Here is a 24452-nt window from a genome sequence, read left to right as displayed (position 1 = left end):
GTACAACATGACGTGTGATTAAATTGCATATTGTGACAGCTATGATAAATGCTGTGTTTTTTCAACATGAGGCATAAATACATTTCTAAAAGTAGAAATTTCATTTCTTTCAGCATGCATCTTCATGTTGTGAGTCATAACGGCTTACATAATAAATTGCCGTGTCTTAGGATGTTTAATTTAAACCAGAAAGCCCCCAAGTGTTCTTTAGCCTTTCCCCCCATTTGTCATCTTCCCTCTTCTGTTCTGATCTACTTGGCTGTGTGGCAAACAGCCATCTAACTCGATTACATGCTTCTTCTTTAACCGACTGCAACAGCCAACCAAAAGCTGGACACACAGTAAAGTGATTATACACAGGAGCACAACCTAATGCACATCAAGGTGTATGTGTGTGAACAGCTATCACAGCTGTCACTTCTGAAGTCTAGAGCTGGAGGCGAAACACGGGAGGGCAAAACAGCCACTAAATCAGCTCGATTTATTTTTGCACAGACTCTCGTGATCTACTAATAGACTGGGGGAATTCAACATTCAACAACATTCAACAATTCACATTCAATTCTGAATGTGAGGAAAAAACCAAGAGAAGGCTAATATATGCATGTTACTGCTTATAGCTCTGTTATGTAACTCACATTGCATAACACCACGAATATGACAAAGAATAAGATTCCTCACTCTTTATAACTGACTATAAATAGCCAGTGAAATCATTTACTGCTTATTTTAGGCACATTTCCAATACAAATAACAACAGCTTCTGTTGTATTAACCTCAGGCCAAAAATAGAGAAGTGCTGGTGGCGTACAGTTAAAGGAATAGTTCATCCAAAAAATGAAAAATTTTACTTATTCACCCTCAGGCCATCCAAGATGTAAATGAGTTTGTTTTTTCCATCATGACAGATTTGGAGAAATTTAGCATTACATCACTTGCTCACCACTAGATCCTCTGCAGTGAATGGGTGCCGTCAGAAATAGAATTCAAACTGCTACTTGAAAAGTGAAAAGCTGTTTGTTTGTAAGAAACAAATCCATCACAGGCATTTTAACTTTAAACTGTTCTAAAATGCACCAACACATTTCTTTAGAATGAGTTAAACGGTCCTTGATCTGTGCATATTTCTCTCCTAATTCAGATTTTTAGTGAAGAAAGCAATATTATGGATAAAGGACTTATATTTTAGCTAGTTTAAAGTTAAAAACATCTTAATCATGGATTTATTATACACTTTTTGCTTCACAAGTCATTTACTGAAGCATTGGAGTTTACTATGTTTTTAGTCAGCTGTTTGGACTCTGATTCTGACGGCACCCATTCACTGCAGAGGATCCAGTGGTGAGCAAGTGATGCAGTGCTACAGTACATTTATCCAAATCTGTTCACATGAAGAAACAAACTTATCTACATCTTGGATGGCCTGAGGGTGAGTACATTTTTAGCTCATTTTAATTTTTGGGTGAACTGTTCCTTTAAGATACAGAGAGATTATAAATGATGGCATATGATCAAAGAACAGTCTGTAATTGCAGAAATTCACAGGTTAATTGTTGGTAAATCAAGAGCGACAGTCCTGTTTCTGTCTGGTCTCCGAGCAGGTCTTTTAAGGTCACACTTTTGCTTCATTCACATGAGTCATACTGCAAAATTGTGCCTTTGGGGAACCAAGATGCTGCTTCTTAGAAGAGCCATAGACACAAGACTTCATTTCCCTCATTATTCAAATGGTGAGAGTTAATGATCATTACAATTATTAAAACATCCGTCCTGCAAACACTCATTTAGACGTGACATGTCCGCCTCAGTTATTATTACTGAAGGCTTTATGCTTACACAAGCATGTAGAGAGGGTTACTAGAGCTAAATGTTGCTCTATCTATTCTGATACCAACCTACTAAAACTTTCAAATGACTTCCAGCTGACATAACAGCAGATGGCTTTGGACTGCAGATGAAGTTGCTCTGGGCATGATGGTGAATCTGAGTGAGAAAGACATTGATCAATTTCCAGATGAGGTAACAATGTGAGAATTAACTGCACTGTAAGTATACGATTTCCTGGACAGTGCCTTAATGAAACTGACAATGTGCTGTGGATATTTTTTTGTATCCACATTTGTGACCCTGGACCACAAAACCAGTCTTAAGTCGCTGGGATTTATTTGTAGCAATAGCCAAAAATACATTGTATGGGTCAAAATTATTGATTTTTCTTTTATGGCAAAAATCATAGTAAAGATCATGTTCCATTAAGATATTTTGAAAAATTCCTACTGTAAATGTATGAAAACTTAATTTTTGATTAGTAATGTACATTGTAAAGAACATTATTTGAAGAACTTTAAAGGTGACTTTTTCAATATTTTAATTTTTTTTTTGCACCCTCAGATTCCTGATATTTAAATAGTTGTATCTCGGCCAAATATTGTCCTATCCTAACAAACCATGCATCAATGAAAAGCTTATTTATTCAGCTTTCGTGATGTATAAATCTGTGTACATTTTGAAAAAAATGACCCTTACGACTGGTTTTGTGATCCAAGGTCACATTTATTAAGATGAATACAATAAAAATGTAGTCTTGAATACACTTCTGGTTTCTAATTTAATTTCTGTTTTAGGTTTGACCCAATAGTCTTGAGGGCGGTGCTCCGATACAAGCAGCTGCCTGTAAGAATAAATGCAAAAACATCAAAAAGTAAATGCGACCCAGGGCCTCAAAACCAGTAACAAGGGTAATTTTTAAATAAATAAATAAATAAGCTTTCCATTAATGTATGGTTTATTAGGATAGGCTGAGATATTTGAAAATCTGGAATTTGAGGGTGCAAAAAAATCAAAACACTGAGAATATTGCTTTTAAAGTTGTCCAAATTAAGTTTTGATATATTTATGGAAAGAAAATTTACAAAATATCTTAATGGAACATGGTTTTTACTTAATATTCTAATGATTTTTGGCATAAAACAAAAATTGATCAATTTGACCCATACAATGTATTTTTGGCTATTGCTACAAATATACCCGTGCTACTTAAGACTGGTTTTGTGCTTCAGGGTCACATATGATTCTAAATGCTATGGGTGTCAAATTGTGTGATTCCAACATTTTTCATTTTTTGTTTGACTTATCCTTATAACCGCATCGAATTCCGACTTAACACTTACCACAAATTTTGAGAAATGTTTTTACAGTCATGTCTTCAGGCTATGAAATGACGTTTCCTCTCACCAGAAAGCTACAGTAGGTTTCTGGAGTTCATGACAGAGTTTAAATCCTCAGAGGTTGAGGATGAGTCTATTAACAATGACTTTAAGTCTCTGAATAAAGACACAGCAGAGAACAGTGAGTGTAAATAGATAAAGAAAGCGGGCTGAGAAACACCTCACCCACACGCTGTCATTTATCAGTGTGAAATTCATCACATGATTGTAATTTCGTGAGCATTCACGGCCCACCTTTACATAGTCAGTCTATTTGTGCATCCAGACATCATCTCAGGCCGAACAACATCTCTCTCCCTATTTTGTCAATGTTCTGTGCCCCAGGCACCCCTGTCAAATGAAGACACACAGGCCATTATGCAGTCCGCAGACACAGATAGAGATGGACGTCTCGAACTCGGAAGTAAACAAACCAGATTAAGCATCTCCGTGCTCAGGTCTTATAATTCAACCATTAATTACAAAAGCGAATTAAACGGAAATGTGCAGGTATTATTCATGTAGCGAATCTGGCTGCAACTGCGAGCATTCAACACTAGATGGCAGAAGAGTGTAGGAGCTGCAAATTAGGCTTTAAAATAGGGCTGTCTTCTTTTTATTGATATTAAAACGCATGACTCACCTATACTTGAACACTGAGACGAAGCAAACAGCAGAAGCCTTCTGGAGACAAAATCTGACTATGTTGATAAAATAAATGACATGTAAGGGTAATTATGTTTTTTTCTTCTTGCTGGAATTGCTATTACCACTTCAAACAGAACAAAAATCAAGCAAGAAATTTAGAAATTTGTATGACATGTTGATACATTTCTATACGCCTATTAATTTTCTATATAATACACTTAAAATAAAAATGTATGACATGTTGACACAATATGTTGAACTCCTTATGGTTCCACGAAGAACCTTTAACGTCCATGGAAACTTTACACTGCACAAAAGGAAAAAAAAGTTCTTCGGATTATTAAAATGTTCTTTACAGTAGTACAACTGGTTTTAAAAACTATCACTGGAAGGTGCAAAACTGAAAATGAAAAGGTTTCAATGCAGCCTCAAAGGGCTCTACACGATCTCAGCCAAAGAATAAGGGTCTTATCTAACAAACGATTGATCATTTAAAAAATAATAATAATAATAATAAACATTTATATACTTTTTAACCATAAATGCTCCTCTTGCACTAACTCGACCTCATGCATTAAGTTAACAAGGTCACACGTGATGGTGATGGTTCCACGTAGGTGGAATACTGACCCAGTGTTTACAAAGCAAATGTGCAAAGAAAGTCAAACATCCTTTACAAAAAAGCTAAAACAACGGTGTAGGATGATTTTGAAATTGGAAGAGAAAATGAGATGAAACTTTCTGAACTCGCCCGTGATTTTCCAGTGCAAGATGAGCATCTGTGGTTAAAAGTATAGAAATTATTATTATTTTTTTTTTTAGAAAATTACCAATTGTTTCACTATATAAAACACTTATTCCTCAGCTGGGATCATGTAGAGCTCTTTGAAGCTCCACTGAAACTACAATTTGGACCTTCAACGTGTTGGCTCCCATTGAAGTCCACTATATGGTGAAAAATCCTGGAATGTTTTCCTCAAAAACCTTTCTTTTCGACTGAAGAAGGAAAGACATTATCAGGAAATTTTTTATTCTGGAAGTGAACTAATCCTTTAAAAGCATACATATTTGCTTAAATAGTTTTCCTTAAATTTAATATATATTCATATCTAAACAAATTTTAGTTTTATGGCGTGCTGACAGGTGGTTTAGGGATATTATTGTACATTGTGTCCTCAGACAGTGTTTATCTCTGAGCCAGAGATGTGATGAAAACCAAATATTTCTTACAGAAGTGACAATATTATTAAGCCCAACTGAATGCACACTGCTTAAGGTGGTGCAAATATTTAGCTCCTACAAGCAAATTGACATTATGTCAGCTCTCCCTTTAGGTACATAGAAACATATACACTAAAGACGATAAAAACTAAAAGCACGCTGGGCAGAGAAATCAGTCTAAACCCTTAAAGGGAACACTCCACTTTTTTTGTTTTGTTTTTTTTTTCAAGTTTTAAATAGGAAAAATATCATCATTATATATGGTCATTTTTGAGGGAGATGCTATCGGTCTAATCAGATTCAATAATCTATGCTAAACTATGCCAAAAGTGTTAGTGTTAGTTTTAGGTGCTTCGTAATATCATTGCGCCTGGTGGACCCATGGTACGGCAGCAAAGTTCCTTGATTATTACGCCGGAATGAGAGTATAGTTCCTAGCCATATCAGTCTAGAAAATCGCATCTTTTCATTTTCTGTCAGTCTTAGTACACGATGTAACTACAGAAGAGTCTAGTTTTAAATAGGAAAAATATCGTCATTATATATGGTCATTTTTGAGGGAGATGCTAACGGTCTAATCAGATTCAATAATCTATGCTAAACTATGCCAAAAGTGTTACCGCCAGACCCGGAGATTGGCTGAATGGATCTGAAAACGGTAAAACTCAACTGTTTAACTCTAGCGGAGTTGGACAATAAGCCCAAAAAAGTGAAGTGTTCCTTTAAGTTAACTAATTTGACTAACCAAAGTTCTTTTTAAACCAAACTTGATTTTCACACAAATAAGTCCACACCCACAGCATTCTGAGACAAAATGAAGGCATATCATTTATAACCAACACCATCATTTCAAAAGATTTATTCTGTGCTTAAAAATACACCATGCTGTAGGACCATCTTTCGATGTTTAGTCCTTAACTGCTTTATAAAAGTGGAGTGATTTTGGAACTTTAACCAGGAGTGTGGTAAATCTCTAAACCAGTTATTTTGCCCAAAGTGAGCAAAGCAGTTAAATTATTTGGTAATTATTATTTTTTTAAATACAATCAAGGGATAGCAACAACACACAACCAAACAGACCATAGCAGGATCAATTAAATCACAAAAAAAATTCACATTTTGATTCAAACAGCTTGTAAACGCACATATTGCACTTTAAATCTCCCAAGTAAAGTTAAGCTGTAAATGTAAAAAAAAAAAAAAAAAAAAAAAAAAAGTTTTTAAAAAAAAGGCAGAACCCTTCTTGATATACACATGATGTGGCATGGCATCAAGTGCATTCTGAATGGACTTCAGAATGAATTTATACTCAAGACACCATATTAAAAATAAAATAATTTAAAAATATTCTCTTTGGTAGATGATTTTTCACTTAGTGTGATTCTCTGAACCTTTCAAAGTCTCATTTTCTCACATATGATTAGTCAATCGTTTGAGAAGTCTTAAGGCACGTATTACAGAATCTTTGTATGTGGTTCGTGATGTCTGGCCTTGGTCTGAAATGACTCAATATGTGTGAACAAATAGTGGCCAAGAACACAAGAGTTATTCAGTTATTCCTGAACTCTATACATGTTTAAAAGGCCTCTCCCTAACACACATCCATCAGCCATTTCTCTCATGAACTGACTCAAAAGACAATAAATCCAAAATACTCACTACGTAGTTTCTGTACGTAGTTTGCTGTTGAACAACAACACAAACTTTTCCTTCAAAAGTCTAATGCAGAGGGGAGAACAACAGGTTTGTCGTGCACATGCCTCTCAGATGTTGCTTTTTAGTTCAGACAATAAAAAACACTCTATACAATGTGTGGCATCCATCCATTTGTGCTTATTAACGCATGAAGAGATTCATCAGACCGGCTTCATGCAGCTTTTGCCACAACTTCAGCTCCATTCGCATATCATGATTGGCATAGAAATGGACTGTACGTCGCTGTTTGTCATAGTAGTGGTCCGAATACAAAGTGTAGTCAGGGGTCATAAACCCGTAAGCATCAACCTGTTGATAAAACAAACATTATATCACTAACTTTGCTTTGCAGACAAAGAAAAGTTTAAAAGGTTAATGCTCCATTGTGTTTAAAATTAACGTACTACCTTTACTAAAGCCTAACTGACAGTAATAACAAAAGGAACAGCCGTGTAATTTTAGCTTGCTCCTACAAGGCTTTGAGCTCTTTTATCATGGCTTGTGTTTCACCAGATGTACCAGGTGAGCTACCGAGAAAGTTTACTATGTCAGAGAAGGTCCTAACATAGTATTTTGCAAGGAAAATAAAGACTTTTGTTAACAGATAATCTGCCCTGTAATCATAAACTGTGTGAGAAGAAATACAAACTGCTTTTTTTTTTTTCTATAAGCCTGGGCTGGTTTTATGACAGCAATAGATTCTTCAATACCTCAACCGAAATCATCTGCCTGTTTAGACTACACACCTAACATATGTTAAATAAGGGTCATTAAGAAGTGTTTAAACCTTTGACATATTGTCAAGCTACTGTCAGTGCTTATTTACAATTTATGGTACAATAATGTACTTCTACAACATTGTCATTATGTTATTATTTATTGTGACACACTTTTTAAAATGAACCGAGAAGGATATGGGTGCTGCTACTTAAATTACAGTAGGGCACATTTTTAAGGATCTTATTTAGAAAACAAAACCAGCAAACCTGGTCACATGTATGAATAGCAGCTAGGAGCATCACTGCTCCTGTGGACGGCCTGTAAATTCTTCTTGCGCCTGTTTTCAGAAGGTGTGAATGCAGGAACCTTGAAGAGGAACAGGGAAGTGTTACATTTCGACATGTACATACAGAGACCAAAGAAAATAAAAAAAACACTACATTTAAATCATCCAACCACTTCTGGATTATCCGTGGTCAAGATATTTGTGTATAATGGCCACCAAACTATACTGCATGTGACAAATTTCCTCTGTTTCCTCTGTGTTACTCTATGGGATCTTCTTCTCAAACTGATCTTTAAAACTATTCATCAAAGAATCCACAAAAACATTAAGAATCACAACATTAGTTTTCCCTTTGTTGAATAAACAACACAGAGACTTTTCTTGGAAACATAAAAAAAAAAAAAAAAAAAAAAAAAAAAAAAAAAACACTCCGAAGTTTTGAAGAGTAGTGTATATTGGAATTGATTTCCTGGGGCATTTTTTACATTTGTGTGGGTAATGTTTATAATTAGCGTATTATTATAATCACTGTACTATGTTGTCTTTAATGTCAGATACTTAGATTTACCCAATTATTTTAATCAATATTTTAAACTGTTTTCAATAACAATAGACAGTTTAAAACTGTATCTAAATTACACATGTAAAAAACAGGAGCTCAAAGGGCTGGAATATTATGACAAAAAGCATTATTGTAGATTATTGCTTTTTATATTGTAATAATGGATTATTAATATCAATATAGAATATATTGATTTCATGTCTGTGCTTAAGACACGTCACATTCTGGTTTCACAAGTTTAACATGTTTGTCCATGACGTTAGTCTACTCTAGCGCAAGTTACGCAAATACTCCTGTTATAATCATTGTAATTTTTAATCTTTTATTTACATCATATCTGCACTCTGTTGTTTATGATAAGGGATTTTGCAATCGTGCAGCTCCACACAGCTTGGGTTTTTTCAGCGCTGACTAATCTAAGCACCTCTGATTGGCCAATGCATTCTTAAGTTCATCAGAAATGCATCTGATTGGTTATAAGCAGAGATGGGAATAACGGCGTTACTAACGCCATTACTTTTTTAGTAACAAGTGATCAAACTAATGACTATTTGCCCCGTTACTATTACTGACAATGAAATGCAGCGTTACTGTTAATTTTTGCGTTGCATTCTTCATCGGAGGTAAATTCTGATTTATTCCTCTCAGCGCGTCTTCTTCCAGAAACGAAAAGAAGCTGAGACGAACTTAATGAATGTTGACGTTTGTTTCCGAAGATGCTGTGGGCGTTTACCCACGTCCACGCATCTCACTTGGTTGTTTAAAACATTTGAACATTCAAAAAGAGGAGGTGTCATGGGCGTGATTAATTGACTGATTTCTCTGCCCAGTTTTTATCGTCTCTATTGTATACATGTTTCTATGTACCTAAAGGGAGAGCTGACATAATGTCAATTTGCTTGTAGGAGCTAAATATTTGCACCACCTTAAGCAGTGTGCATTCAGTTGGGCTTAATAATATTGTCACTTCTGTAAGAAATATTTGGTTTTCATCACATCTCTGGCTCAAAGATAAACACCGTCTGAGGACACAATGTACAATAATATCCCTAAACCACCTGTCAGCACGTCATAAAACTAAACTTTGTTTAGATTTGAATATATATTAAATTTAAGGAAAACTATTTAAGCAAATATGTATGCTTTTAAAGGATTTGTTCACTTCCAGAATAAACAGACTTATAAATAAAAGACTTTCGATATTTTTTCTATTTAAAACTCGACACTTCTGTAGTTACATCGTGTACAAAGATGGATGAAAAATGAAAAGTTGCAATTTTCTAGGTCGATACAGCTAGGAACTATACTCTCATTTCGGCGCAATGATATTACGCAGCCGCCAATTCTGCTTCTACAGAAACTTAGTGCCGGTCACTTTTAGGCGCTGCATAATATCATTGCGCCTGCTGGACCCATGATACAGCAGCAAAGTTCCTTGATTATTACGCCAGAATGAGAGTATAGTTCCTAGCCATATCAGTCTAGAAAATCACAACTTTTAATTTTCCGTCAGTCTTAGTACACGATGTAACTACAGAAGAGTCAAGTTTTAAATAGGAAAAATATCGTCATTATATATGGTCATTTTTGAGCGAGATGCTAACAGTCTAATCAGATTCAATAATCTATGCTAAACTATGCTAAATTAAAATTGGCTGAATGGATTCGAAAATGGTAAAACTCTACTAACTGTTTAACTCTAGCGGAGTTGGACAATAAGCCTAAAAAAGCGAAGTGTTCCTTTAAATTAACTAATTTGACAAACCAAAGTTCTTTTTAAACCAATTTTGATTTCTACACAATAAATAAGGCCACATCCACAGCATTCTGAGACAAAATGGAGGCATACCATTTTATAACCAACACCATCATTTCAAAAAATTTATTCTGTGCTTAAAAATACACTGTGCTGTAGGACCATCTTTCGATGTTTGGTCCTTAACTGTTTTATAAAAGTGGAGTGATTCTGGAACTCTAACCAGGGGTGTGGTAAATCTCTAAAACAATTTTGCCCAACGTGAGCAAAGCAGTTCAATTATTTGTTTTTGTTTTTTCGTTTTTTTAAATCACAAAAGAAATTCACATTTTGATTCAAACAGCTTGTGAACACACATATTGCACTTTAAAGCTTCCAAGTAAAGTTAACCTGTAAATATAAAATAAATAAATTAATTAATTAAAAAAAAGAAAGTTATTTTTTAAAAAAGGAAAACGCTTCTTGATACACACATGATGTGGCATGGCATCAAGTGCATTCTGAATGGACCACCTATAAACATTTATACTCAAGACACCATATTAAAAATAAAAATAAAATTATTTAAAAATATTCTCTTTGGTAGATGATTTTTCACTTAGTATTACAGAATCTTTGTACGGGGGGGGCCGTGATTCATCCTGTCTGGCCTTGGTCTGAAATGACTCAATATGTGTGAACAAATAGTGGCCAAGAACACAAGAGTTATTCAGTTATTCCTGAACTCTATACATGTTTAAAAGGCCTCTCCCTAACACACATCCATCAGCCATTTCTCTCATGAACTGACTCAAAAGACAATAAATCCAAAATACTCACTACGTAGTTTCTGTACGTAGTTTGCTGTTGAACAACAACATGAACTTTTCCTTCGAAAGTCTAATGCAGAGGGGAGAACAACAGGTTTATCCTGCAAATGCCTCCCAGATGTTGCTTTTTAGTTCAGACAACAAAAACACTCTATACAATGTGTGGCATTCATCCATTTGTGCTTATTGATGCATGAAGAGATTCATCAGACCAGCTTTATGCAGCTCTTAGTTAGCTCTTAGTACTATAGTTACTTTCCCTGGTAGTTACTTTTATAATGATGTAACTCAGTTACTATTTGTGAGAAGTAACTAGTAAGTACAACTAATTACTTTTTTTAAAGTAACATGCCCACAACTGGTTATAAGGCTCAACGCTGCACAAAATGTAAAAGCGTAAAAGCAATCTGATGCAGTGTGAACGAATCATTGAATTCGTTGAATGAACACTTTTAACATTTTAATCACAACAGAATGGTGCAGGGGCATTTTTACCCCTTTGTCTTGAATTTATGGGGCTTTTTTTTCATTTTGGTGGCATTTTTGCCACAGGCCCTCGTTAATTTCCGACCTTGGTGTATATTTTGTAAGTACACTCTTAAAAGTAAAGGTGCTTCACGATGCCATAGAAGAACCTTTTTTGTTTAAATGGTTCCATAAAGAACCTTTAACACCTGAAGAACCTTTCTGTTTCGCAAAAAAAACCTTTGACTGAATGGTTCTTTGTGGAACCAAAAATGGTTCCTCTATGGCATATCTTGAAGAACCTTTTGAAGCACCTTTATTTTTAAGAATGTAGTCATGTAAGACTTGATCTTGATTCTTGATCTCACTGTCTGAGATTTAATTTTGCAATAATGACTGGCTGAGTTTACATTTTCCCTTAGTCTGTGTCTGCAAAACGTACCTGTTTCTGAGGTAGCGGATAAAGTCTGGGTGGTAGATTTTGAATTTTTCTGCAGTCACATTTTTACCAAAGTATGTAGGGGGGCTGAAACAGATAAACATTACAATTAAACTGCGTCTTTATTATGTGCATAATGTATTATACTATAACAGTGTATTTTGTCAACTAAAATCTAAAGAATGAGAGTTGGATTTTGTGGGCGATTTACTTTATCTGTTATAGCGATCAATGATACACATAAGGAACTTTGGATGTGTTGGTTTACATAATTTTTTTAAACAATATTTACTTTTTGCTACGCTCAGGGCCTGTTTCAATTACTGTGTGTGTAGAAGCCGCCTTCATAAGAATATAATCTCTGTCATGGTCTGGTAGGAATATGTACCTGGTCTCCTACAAAGATGAAGATCAGTAGAAACAGAGAGATAGTTAGCAGCAATGTCACAACTCAACATCAACACACGTTCCTAAGCAAAAGGTTGTTTAACTTTAAAGCGAGGTGTTATCAATATTAAGATCATGAGTTCCATTTAAAGACATACCTTGATTGCACTGTAATAAAACTCAAAATGTAAACTGCAGTGAGACAACTGAATTGCGTTAGTATCAACTTTAACACTGCATTTGCTCTGAATCTGCGCATAGTTCAACCAAAACCTTCTCATAGAACAGATCACAGGCAAAGGACTCAATTTTGCTTAATATAATTTAAACATTTTGACAAACAGTGGAGTACTAAGTCTTATCTTTGCTTGGTAGTGTACTAACCAGACAACAATGGTTACCTTGGATATGGGTGGACCTCTGTAGCCTACGCCAGCGTAGCTACGCATCGAGTTTCGCATGGTGTTGGTTGAGAATGTGTAGAATGAAGTCCGGGATCCCACATCTTTTTCAAACCCTTTGAGAACTGCACCATTCACCCTACAGATGCAAGAACAAAAGGAGAGATTTACTGTGATATTTTTAGAGAGGAGTGTAAATAATTACAACATAACCTGAAACATTAAGAAAAAATGGCATTAAAATAATTGTGCAGATCAGTGAAAGACTATTGGACAAATGTATCAGAGGTGCAAAACCATGCAATTACCTCACTTTGAGGAGAGGCAACATAATAAATATAAAAATGACCCTGGACCACAAAACCAGTCTTAAGTAGCATGGGTATATTTGTAGCACATTGTAACACATTGTATGGTCAAAATTTTTGATTTATGCCAAAAATCATTAGGATATTAAGTAAAGATTATGTCCCATGAAGATACTATAAATTTCCTACCGTAAATATATCTTAAAACGTAATTCCTGATTAGTAATATGCATTGGTAAGCAGTGTTGGGGAGTAACTAGTTACATGTAATGAAATTATGTCATTTAATTACAAAATAAAATGTAACCATAGTTACAGTTACTGAGAAAAAATGTGTAATTGAATTAGTTTTGAAAATGTTAATGATTACAAAAATCATTACATCTGAATTCTTTCACCCACATGCCCATATACAGATTTAATGGACTTCTTTCATAAATTGCATTGACTGCTCTAACCCCTTATTTACGCTGCACACGTCTGTGTGTACGTTTTGTCCGGTTTAATTCTATTTATTCCGATCGTACAACTTCTACACTTAAACTCCACGCCTTGTCTTTTTTGGAATTGTGCTTGTAAAAAGGATTTGTGGTGTCATATAGCAATGTGTGTTTTTTAGCTTTGAGGAGGAACCTCTCGTAATCCTTTTCTTGCCTCCTAGTAAGGATGTAGTGATGTGAAATACGATCGGGAATCTCCACAGGGTGTTTATTTTGAAATTAACATGATTTTTTGACTTTTATTTTGTATTTGCTGTGTGGCTTGGACGCGGCATTCGTCAAAAATAGACTAGGCGCCTATCTTTAGCGAAGTGGCATGGAGAGCTGCTTCTGGGATGCTTCTGAAACGTGCCATGCACAAGCATTGATTAGGGTGGCCGCGTCGGAGCCGTAACACGCCGCAGACATTCTTGATGCTTGATTGCTTGATTCAGTCAGTCATGACATTCCAAGGTATGTTATTCCCTGATAACAACTGGTAAAAGCTAATAACACAGACTCAACTTAAGTCGGTGCTATACGCTTGATAGTTTTGCTTTACGTTCAAATATTTCAACTCAGATCAGTGTTTCGTGTCTAAAAGTTTCAAAATGATTAACAGTTGAAAATATTAGAAATTTTGAAAAGTAATCAAAAACTAATCAAATGTAATAAGTTACATTACTTTAATAAAGTAATTGAAAAGTTACACTACTCATTACATTTTAAATAGAGTAACTTGTAATCTGTAACCTATTACATTTCCAAAGTAACCTTCCCAACACTGTTGGTAAGAACTTAACTTGGACAACTTTAAAGGCGATTTTCTGAATACTTTGATTTTTTTTTTTTTTTTTGCACCCTCACATTCCAGATATTCAAATAGTTGTATCTCAGCCAACTATTGTTCTATCCTAACAAACCATACATCAATGGAAAGCTTATTTATTCAGAAAAAAATAGACACTTAAGACCGGTTTTGTGGTCCAGGGTCACATATCTCTTAATATTCAACCTCCTTACCTGAAGACATAGTCATGTTCATCGATTTCTTTGCCTTTTCTTGAACCATTCAGTATTCCACCGTTTCCCACCACGGCACATCGAATACACTCAGATCTGTTTGCTCTTCTCTCCCAGTCATCAAACATCAGCTGATTTGCAGATGTATTTAAAATTCCTAGTGAGCTCTTTAACACTGTGGAGAATAACAGACACAAACCAAAAAAAAAAAAACTGGTTCATGTTAGACGCATTACGTTACTTTAATCCCTACAGGAATTAGATCATATAATTACAAGTAACACCACAAAATAATTACACATTCACACACAATACATGTTGTTCATTAGTATGGAGTCAGAAGTAGGTACTTAAAATGTGAAAACTATATGTAGGTATTTACTTTAAAATAACTAAAATAAATAAATAATTGAAATTTTTTTTTAGCAATAAATGTAAACAAAATTAAATGAATAAATAATTGTTTGTTTTTAAAGGAGAACTCCACTTCCAGAACAACAGTTTACAAATAATTTACTCACCCCCTTGTCATCCAAGATGTTCATGACTTTCTTTCTTCAGTCGTAAAGAAAATAAGTTTTTTGAGGAAAACATTTCTGCATTTTTCTCCATATACTGGACTGATATGGTGCCCTGATTTTGAACTTAGAAAATGCAGTTTAATTGCGGCTTCAAATGATCCCAGCTGAGAAAGAAGGGTCTTATCTAGTGTAATGATTGGTTATAACCACATTAGGGATCGTTCGAAGCCGCATTTAAACTGCATTTTGGAAGTTCAAAATCGGGGCACCATACCATTCCATGGAGAAAAATGCAGAAATGTTTTCCTCAAAAAACATAATTTCTTTACGACTGAAGAAAGAAAGTCATGAACATCTTGGATGACAAGGGGATGAGTACATTATATGTGAATCTTTGTTTTGGAAGTGGACTTCTTTAATATTTAATATCATTTACCACAAACTTTTTTTTTTTTTTTTTTTGCTGCAAAACACAGTTAAATGTATATTAGCTAAAAACACTGACAAAATCCAAGTACAAACATAATGGCACACTAATGAATATATCACTCTGAAACCTTGTACAATAATGAAATAAAGGTCAATTTGAAGGTTTAGAAGATTAGTGACTTCAAGCAGATACCAAAAAACAACACACCTTCGGCGCCAACACTTCCCCAGCCGTGTGCTCCACTGTAGTGACTCAACCGCTCATACTCTTCTGGTGTAAAATGCTTTGCCCATTGAAGCACAGGAATACTGTGCAGAAACATCTGAGCAAACTGAGTCTGAGGCACACGCTTCCGAATGTTGCTGGGACAGTTCTGCAATAAAGACAAATATTGGTCTGTTTCAGGGCAGTCAAAAACACAATTTTCACATTTAAACAACAGCGGCTAAAAGTTTATTTACTATACAAATTCGGCATTATTGTCAAATATTATTATAATTTAAAACAACTGTTTTCTATTGTGATAAATAAAAAAATAAAAAATTATTCCTCTGATGCACAGCTGTATTTTAGCATTATTACTCATGACTCTTTGCTTTTCCTCCGGACTTCCACTGGCTTTTTGCTGAATTTGAATGACCACTGCATTTGAATGACCACTGCATTTGTACAAACACTTGAATGAAACTGAATTTCCACAGGTGGCTTCTGGATATTGCACTCACTCATGATACTAACACAGACACGAAAGAATACAATGCTAGGCCAAAAAAAAACACTCACTGTTTGTGAAGGAACATCATCTTTGGCATACCGGTCACCAAAAAAGTCTGGCTCAGTGGGTTTTACCACTGGTTTTAAAGGATTTGTGATTGACTTTGTTTGATCAGACTTTGTGCCGTTTTCTGACTTCAGCTCACGTTCATCAGCACTGTCAGTCTTATTCTTAGCAGACTGTTGATGCTCCGAAGGCCTAGAATTATTTATACGTAAAAAAAACCTGTGGGCAAGAAAAGAAAAAAATAAGCATTGTTTTGCACTTTCTAACATTTAGAATGAAGCCACAGACCACCAGCTCAGTTAAAGAAGCCATTAGGATCAGGGTAACCAATATTTCACTGTTTGCCATAGAAAACAGCTGACATGGTATCTGATACATCAGCAAACACATTCTGATGAAAACAGGCATGTGACCTATGTCTGTTGACTTCATAACTGGGGCAACTGCCTCATTGTTCAAGACAATGAAACGCAAATGATGGATAAGAGAAAAGGAAAACAAAACTATATACGAAGCAGAGGTATGAAACAAATGAAAGTACAAGGAATAGATAATGTAATATGCCTCAATGCCTTTCCCATTATTGCTTCACTGTGCATGTTGTGAAATTATGTAAATATGCTGGGAAACTGATTACTAGCATCATACTTCAAAATTCATGAAGGAATAGTTCACCCAAAAATATAAAAATTGCTTACCCTTGTGCCATCTAAGATGTAGGAGAGTTTGTTTGGGCAAATTTAGCATTACATTACTAGCTCACTAATGGATCCTCTGCAGTGAATGGGTGCCATCAAAATGAGAATTCAAACAGCTGATAAAAACATCACAATAATCGTCAAGTAATCAACATAGCTCCAGCCCAGATTACTTGTGTACTATCGTTTTTAATCAGCTGTTTGGATTCTTGTTCTGACGGCACCCATTCACTGCAGAGGATCCATTGATGAGCATGTGATGTTAGGGAAAAACTCTTTTACATCTTCGATGACCTGAGTGTGAGAACATTTTCAGACCATTTTCATTTTTGGGTGAACTGTTCCTTAGTGATCTTAGTGTAAACAGAGATTAGAGATTAGAAACAGTGCTAACAGGTCACTAATAAATAAGTTGCAAAATCACATTTACGCAAAACTTAACAACAGCTCATTATCAATTTATTATTCTCAAACATGAAACATAATTACAGTTTGAGTACAGCAGGTAATTTGGAACTTCCCTAAACTACTACTAACAGGATAATCAGTTTTAATGCCAGCTAGCATAACATGTGCCACTTCCTGGCCTTCTGTTTTTTTTCCAACCATGCTTGTGTTAAAATTAGAGCTTTGCCCTTTTAAAAGCATCTGGGCTACATTTCACATAACAAACCCTACTTTCAGAGCAATGACTGTGCACTTCTCTAGAGAATGCACTTCACCGGAGTAAAGCCAAAGCTGAGCGATTCTACGCCTGACTGAACTAAAGGAGCTGTAGATCTCATGTTGTTCATTTCTGTCCCTTACTGGAGAACAAAGCATATAACTCAGGAAAATTGATATCCCAACTCATTTCCACCTAACTAAAATAGTTTATTTTTAGCCTCTATTCTTTTTGAAGCTGTTCTGGAACAATATGTAGGATATTGTGGAAAGTACTGTGCAAACAAATTGAAATTAAAATCCTCCCCCACTACAAAAAAGGGCAGTGAGAGCAACAAAACATGAAGTCACTTTCTTAGCTTGTGACGCTCGTCTCCACAGCAACACCAAATATACTGTAGCTGCATGCTGAAATGATTAGCAGAGGAAGTGCGCACTGTGATCATGACATGGGGACTGCGACATTACCAGCTAACTAAATGACTGACTGACAAACAGAAAAACAGCTGACTAAAGAACTGACTAACAGACAAACAGAAACAGAGCTAACTAAAGGACTGACTAATGGACAAACAGAAAAACAGCTAACAGACTGACCAACTGACAAACAGCTAACTGAATGACTAACTGACAAACAGAAAAACAGCTAACTGAATGACTGACCAACTGACAAACAGCTAACTGAATGACTAACTGACAAACAGAAAAACAGCTAACTGAATGACTGACCAACTGACAAACAGCTAACTAAATGACTAACTGACAAACAGAAAAACAGCTAACTAAAGGACTAACAGACAAACAGTTAACTAAATAACTGACCAACTGACAACAGCTAACTAAATAATTAACTGACAAACTGAAAAACAGTTAACTAAATGACTGACCAACTGACAAACAGCTAACTGACTAACTGACAAACAGAAAAACAGCTAACTAAATGACTGACCAACTGACAAACAGCTAACTAAATGACTGACAGACAAACAGAAAAACAGCTAACTGAATGACTGACCAACTGACAACAGCTAACTAAATGACTAACTGACAAACAGAAAAACAGATAACTAAAGGACTAATTGACAAACAGCTAACTAAATAACTGACCAACTGACAACAGCTAACTAAATGACTGACTGACAAACAGAAAAACAGCTAACTAAATGACTGACCAACTGACAAACAGCTAACTAAATGACTGACAAACAGAAAAATAGCTAACTGAATGACTGATCAACTGACAAAAACCTAATTAAATGACTGACAAACAGAAAAACAGCTAACTAAATGACTGACAAACAAACAGAAAAACAGCTAACTGAATGACTGACCAACTGACAAACAGCTAACTAAATGACTAACTGACAAACAGAAAAACAGCTAACTAAATGACTGACCAACTGACAAACAGCTAACTAAATGATTAACTGACAAACAGAAAAACAGCTAACTAAATGACTGACAGACAAACAGAAAAACAGCTAACTAAAGGACTAACAGGAAAACAGTTAACTAAATGACTGACCAACTGACAAACAGCTAACTAAATGACTGACTGACAAACAGAAAAACAGTTAACTAAATGACTGACCAACTGACAAACAGCTAACTAAATGACTGACTGACACACACACACAGAAAAACAGTTAACTAAATGACTGACCAACTGACAAACAGCTAACTAAATGACTAACTGACAAACAGAAAAACAGATAATTAAAGGACTAATTGACAAACAGCTAACAAAATAACTGACCAACTGACAACAGCTAAGTAAATGATTAGCTGACAAACAGAAAAAAGCTAACCAAAGGACTAACAAATGGTAAAACATTTCACTAAATGACTGACCAGCTGACAAACAGCTAACTAAATGACTAACTGACAAACAGATAGCTAAATGATTAACTGACAAACAGAAAAACAGCTAACTAAAGGTCTAACAGACAAACAGGAAAAAAAAAAGCGAATTAAATGACTCATCAACTGACAAACAGCTAACTAAATGACTAATTTAGTTTCAGTTTCACATGGTCCTTCAAAAATCATTCTAAGACAGTATGTTGATTTGGTGCTCAAGAAACATTTCTTATTATCAATATATATTTTCCATGACTCTTTTATGACTAGAAGACATTTATTTGAAATAGAATTTATTTGTAACAATTTAAAGTGTCACTTTTGATCAAATTAAAGCTTTAATAAAATAATAATAAACTGCATAAAAGAACTAAGAATCCTTTCCAAAACAAAAAACCTGACCCTAAACTTTTTTTTTTTTTAATGATTTATTTTTGCTATTTTTTGCCTTTATTATGACGGGACAGATCAGAACTGACAGGAAGCGAAGTGGGAGAGAGATAGCGGGCGGGATCGGGAAAGGTCCTCGAGTTGGGCTTCAAACACGGAAACACTGCCTACAAGGCCATCGGCACCGCCCGGCCATAAACCTTTGAACAGCAGTGTATTCAATAAATATACAAAAATATATAGATGTAATTAATATTTAATTCATTACTTTTCACAGTCCTAAGTAAACATTAAACCATTTAAAGATGCTCTCAATATATTTTTTTTGTTCAAAATATAAGCAGTCTTGGACTTGTCTTGCCTTTTCGTCTTGACATTTGTGCAGACATATGATCTCAGTGTGAGGCGTCACACTCCTCATAAAAACAAATGCTTTTTATAAGCCTACAGATATGACTTGAGTCTGCATATCAGTAGGCATGTAAAAGTTTAAGAACCTTTTAAAAATAAAGGTTCCAAACTGGGTTTTCACAGCAATTCCATTTAAGAATCATTTTGGGTTCCCCAAAGAACCTTTCAGTGAAAAGTTCTTAAAAGAACCATTTTTTCTCACTGAGAAGAAACCTTACTGAGAAATCTTAAGATTTTTTATTAGCATCTGGTTCAATCAAGAATCTGCAATAACATTTAAAGAGTTCTCACTTTACCTGAAATGTTTACTGTGAAATCTATAGAGGCTCATCCCATGCAGTTTCACCTGAAACTGCATAGTCACCCAAGCCAGGAATAACATAAATAACGCGACGCCCAACAATCCAATGAACCACATCAGAAGCCTAGAGGGTTGCCGGCCTGTCATCGTGCTATTTTCCTCGTGTTGCAAATCTGCGTTCCCAAGAACGTCTGTTCACCTTGTAAGCACATGAGCGTTCTTCTGAGGAAGGGTTGGAGCAGTGTTTTGATGAAACTTGGGTTTAAAAGCTCCTCAAGGGGAAAGGTTTGCAGGGTCGCTGCCAGTTAATTAGTTCGTACTGAGCTCCGGCTTTCACACGTGGGAGTCTGCCGGCACCACCAGGACTTCTGTGAGAGGAGGAGAAAAAAAGAAAAAAAACAAGAGAGTGAAACTCCACATGGCGGTTTCTACACAGTAATCCTGTTTTAATTAAAGGGCCTGGAAAACCAGGAAGATGTGATCCTGGTTTCAAAGTGCACCTTTGCTCAAAAAGCGTTTCAGATGCTAATTAATAGTGTCAAAAAGACTGCAGGATTTGACAAAGGAAGAAACGGGAGGGAACGGGTGAAAGAAAGAAAGAGTGAGCTTGAAATTACCATACAGATAGAAAATGTGGCTGTATAAAGGAGAGGGCGAGGGAAATCCTGAGATACCATGGTCAAATTGCTTGTTAGTAACTCTCCCCCGAGTAGCGGTTCTTCTAGGAAACAGCATTGCTCCCTCAGGAAATATTTCCCCATGACCACATCTCCTGCCGATGCGTCTGGAATCACGTAACTTCTCAGATCATATCACTGTAAGAAGTAGTTTCTTCCACAGTATTTTCGTCTTGTTTTTCAGTACAAATATCTAAACATTCAACAAATTATAAATGTATTTACATTAGAAGTATGCGTATTAAGTCTCACATACTTCGTTTTAGCATTTGGAGTTGGAATGCAGTTAAGTATCCAAGAGGCTTATTTAGCACATAAAATGAAACACTAAAACATCTGACGCCCACTTTTCCCAGAGTTCACTAAAGCAGAATCACATTAACCCCTTCAGACCATGTACCCATTGAAATGGACATCACATGTTTTTTGGTTTAAACAAATAACATTTTTTTTGTTTTTGTAATACGAGTACTGTCTGGTCACTGATTGGTTCCTGATCAACCAATCGTAATGAATACATGACATTTAACTTCTGATCTAATTGAGCTTCAGGCATCACAAAAGACAAGGATGGCTAACTGACTAGACAACAGGAGGAGCTTTTTTTGACCTTTTATATGCTAATTTATGTTTAAGGTGGCATCAATTTGCACCTACAGTATTATAATCTTAATAGTATCAGGTGATCATATTCAAAGCTGGTCTTTCAGAAGACCTTTTAAGTTAATGTCCAGCACAAAGAACATCAGGTCCTGAAAAATATAAAAAGGAACCTCATAGTTGTGTGCAAGCACATTAAAGCTAAAATACAGTTTTATGAACAATAATGTTTATTATTAACAGTATTTATATGACATCACAGTGACTATAAAACTATCATTCAGTTCATAAGTGCGTTAAAATATGAGGAATATTGTCATACAGAGCTACTGCACTACGGGTGTCCCGAGCTCTAATCCCGACTCAAGGACCTTTCCCAATCCCGCCCCCTTCTCTCACTCCCACTTCGCTTCCTGTCCTGTATGATCTGTCGAATCATAATGAAGGCAAAAATGCCAAAAAAAAAAAAAAAGAGAAATTTTGTTTCTTCAGTCCAGGCTTTTTTTGGAAAACAGTACATATCAAAAGGGTAATATACTGTAAATACATAACACTGCCGTTCAAAAGTTTGGAATCAGTGCGATTTTTAATATTTTTTAATGTCTCTTATGCTCATCAAGGCTGTATTTATTTGATCAAAAATACAGAAAAAAACAGGAAAATTGTGAAACATTATTGCAATTTCTAATACTGGTTTCCTATTTTAATATACTTTAAAATTTAATTTATTTCTGTGACGCAGTGCTTAATTTTCATTAGTTTTCTTAAAAAAAAAAAGAAATGAAAAATTTACTGACTCCAAACTTTTGAGCAGTAGTGTATATTGTAACACAACATTTCTATTTTGAATAAAAACAGTTGTTTTTAACTGTTAATTTACCAAAGAATCTTTAAAAAAATAAAAAATAAAAAAATAAAATGTTTCCAATATTGATAAATCAGCATATTAGAATAATTTCTGAAGAACCATGTGACACTGAAGACTGGAGTAATGATGCTGAAAATTCAGCTTTGCTTCACAGAAATAAATTTTATTTTAATGTATATTAAAACAGAAAACTACTATTTTAAATTGCAATAATATTTCACAAAATTACTGCCTTTTCTGGTTTTGTCAAATTGATAGTCTTGATGAGCTTAAGAAACGCATGTAAAAAAACATTAAAAATCTTACTGATCTCAAACGTTTTAACGCCAGTGTATAATGCTCAGTGGAAAAACACAAAATCAGGTAAAAAGGTTTGCTAATACATAGTGACATTAACAACTATTTGAAAGTCATTTAAGCAAAACTGGAAATACAAGTTGACAATCCTTTAACGTGGCCTAAGGTATGCCATTCAGCATTCATGAGCCAATAACATACCCTGAAGATTCACAAGCCAGACTTACCAGGGGGAAATGTGATTATGGAATAAAAAAAAAAAAAATGCTCTAAAAGTTCTGTAAAGAAATTAATTTTTCAACTCAAACACTGTAGAATGAAGCTGAATTCAGAGAAACAAAGGCTTACATTATGACTTTTTTTGTCTTTTTTTTTTTTGTCTGCAGAATTCCTGCTATTCTTTTTCTGTCATGTGGAACGACAAGAATGCTATTTGTGCAAACCATTGTTTCAGAACATGGAAATGTTCCACACACTTCTAGAAACTTTTACAAACTCAGTCTGAGTAATATCTGAAAGTCAAAAGTCCATCTCTTTTACGAAACTGCATAGAGTTTTTCTATAGAAGTAGGATTAAATAAACCAAAGAAACAAAAATCTCCCAAAATGAATGAAAACGCAATGAAATTAAAAGACGTTTAATGCAAAACGCAAAAAGATCCAGCGTCACATCACCTCAGACAAAGTAGCTGTCCCCAAATGTGACTTTCAAAGACAGCCGACTTCATCAAGACAGCAGCAGCCCTTCAACTCAAGTTGAACTGGTAGAATATGTGAACAGACAGAAAAGAACTAGTCAAAAAAAAAAGGCTCGTACCTGAAGGAAAACTCCTGTCAAGCGATGAGGGTTGAAGTCGAGCAGCAGTGTGCCTGGTTTAACACAACTCTCTGTCACAGTCACACACACACTGGGCTCGAGAGGCGGCCCTATTGTGAAATGAGTAACAGCTGCTAGCAATTGGTCAACTTCCCCGCCCCCTCCCCCAAAGGAAGACATAAAACACAAGAGGGATGGTTACTTACAACTCGGGTGATAACAGACGGAAGCGACGACGGTGATGAACAAAACAAACGGTGACAAGTCAGCTGACGTTTAAAGCCGGACCCTGGAATGTACAAATGTAAGCATTCAGGCATAAACAACAGACTTTAAGGATGTACGCGTACACAGAATGCCCAAAATGACATGCAGCAACATGCTGAAGACACCCTGGGTTCAAAGAGCCTGATAGGTTGCTTTATCACAGCTGCCTTATTTACATACTAGGCAGTTATCTTCACACTTCTTTACACGGTGGCCCCTCCTCTTACTGGCAACAGGCAGGGGGGCTAAAGAATCACATGGGGACGTACAGTTGTTGAGAAGTAAACGGGCTGCACGTAACTTGTGGTTAGCTGCAGAAAGCAATGTGAGGGCGTAAGAGGCAAACTAGGGGTCAGAGATGTGGGTCAGAAGGGAGGACTTTTTTCCTGCAGATGGATGTGACTCAGATTGGCATTTACATTATTTATTTTACAGACGCTTGTATTCAAAGTAGCTTGCGAATGAG

The 24452-nt window shown here is 35.5% G+C and overlaps 1 protein-coding gene across 3 annotated transcripts; it reads right to left on the bottom strand.

Annotated features, from left to right (window-relative positions):
• Positions 1 to 5919: 5919 nt before the first annotated feature.
• st6galnac (ST6 (alpha-N-acetyl-neuraminyl-2,3-beta-galactosyl-1,3)-N-acetylgalactosaminide alpha-2,6-sialyltransferase) lies at positions 5920 to 24097 on the bottom strand. Of its 3 annotated transcripts, XR_007828833.1 has the most exons (12): positions 23926 to 24097; positions 23720 to 23829; positions 20456 to 20828; positions 16140 to 16356; positions 15564 to 15729; positions 14406 to 14580; positions 12596 to 12734; positions 12100 to 12203; positions 11811 to 11894; positions 10914 to 10973; positions 7757 to 7856; positions 7017 to 7079 (listed from the first exon to the last, which is right to left on the bottom strand). XR_007828833.1 is itself a non-coding variant. In XM_051124188.1 (11 exons), the coding sequence occupies exons 3-11, from the start codon at positions 20605 to 20607 to the stop codon at positions 6912 to 6914; spliced, it is 1305 nt and encodes a 434-aa protein (XP_050980145.1). In that variant the 5' UTR covers positions 20608 to 20828; positions 23720 to 23829; positions 23926 to 24092; the 3' UTR covers positions 5920 to 6911. The 3 variants fall into 3 exon arrangements, 2 of the variants coding, with proteins under 2 accessions (XP_050980145.1, XP_050980146.1); XM_051124188.1 differs by lacking the exon at positions 10914 to 10973 and having other exon boundaries at positions 5920 to 7079; positions 23926 to 24092; XM_051124189.1 differs by lacking the exons at positions 7017 to 7079; positions 7757 to 7856 and having other exon boundaries at positions 8189 to 10973.
• Positions 24098 to 24452: the final 355 nt, after the last annotated feature.

Source organism: Labeo rohita, chromosome 12 (assembly GCF_022985175.1).
Source record: "Labeo rohita strain BAU-BD-2019 chromosome 12, IGBB_LRoh.1.0, whole genome shotgun sequence".
In the NCBI taxonomy this organism is placed as follows: Eukaryota; Metazoa; Chordata; class Actinopteri; order Cypriniformes; family Cyprinidae; genus Labeo; species Labeo rohita.
This window is presented reverse-complemented; position numbering and strand designations above follow the sequence as displayed.

Excerpts from the sequence above, each read along its gene's own strand:
- st6galnac (XM_051124188.1), bottom strand. The coding sequence starts at position 20,607 with ATGACAGGCCGGCAACCCTCTAGGCTTCTGATGTGGTTCATTGGATTG. Across the intron at positions 12,204-12,595 it reads GAGGTCCACCCATATCCAAG|GAGACCAGGTACATATTCCT; the intron begins GTAACCATTGTT and ends TCATCTTTGTAG. Across the intron at positions 11,895-12,099 it reads GGCCCTGAGCGTAGCAAAAA|CCCCCCTACATACTTTGGTA; the intron begins GTAAATATTGTT and ends TATCTGTTTCAG.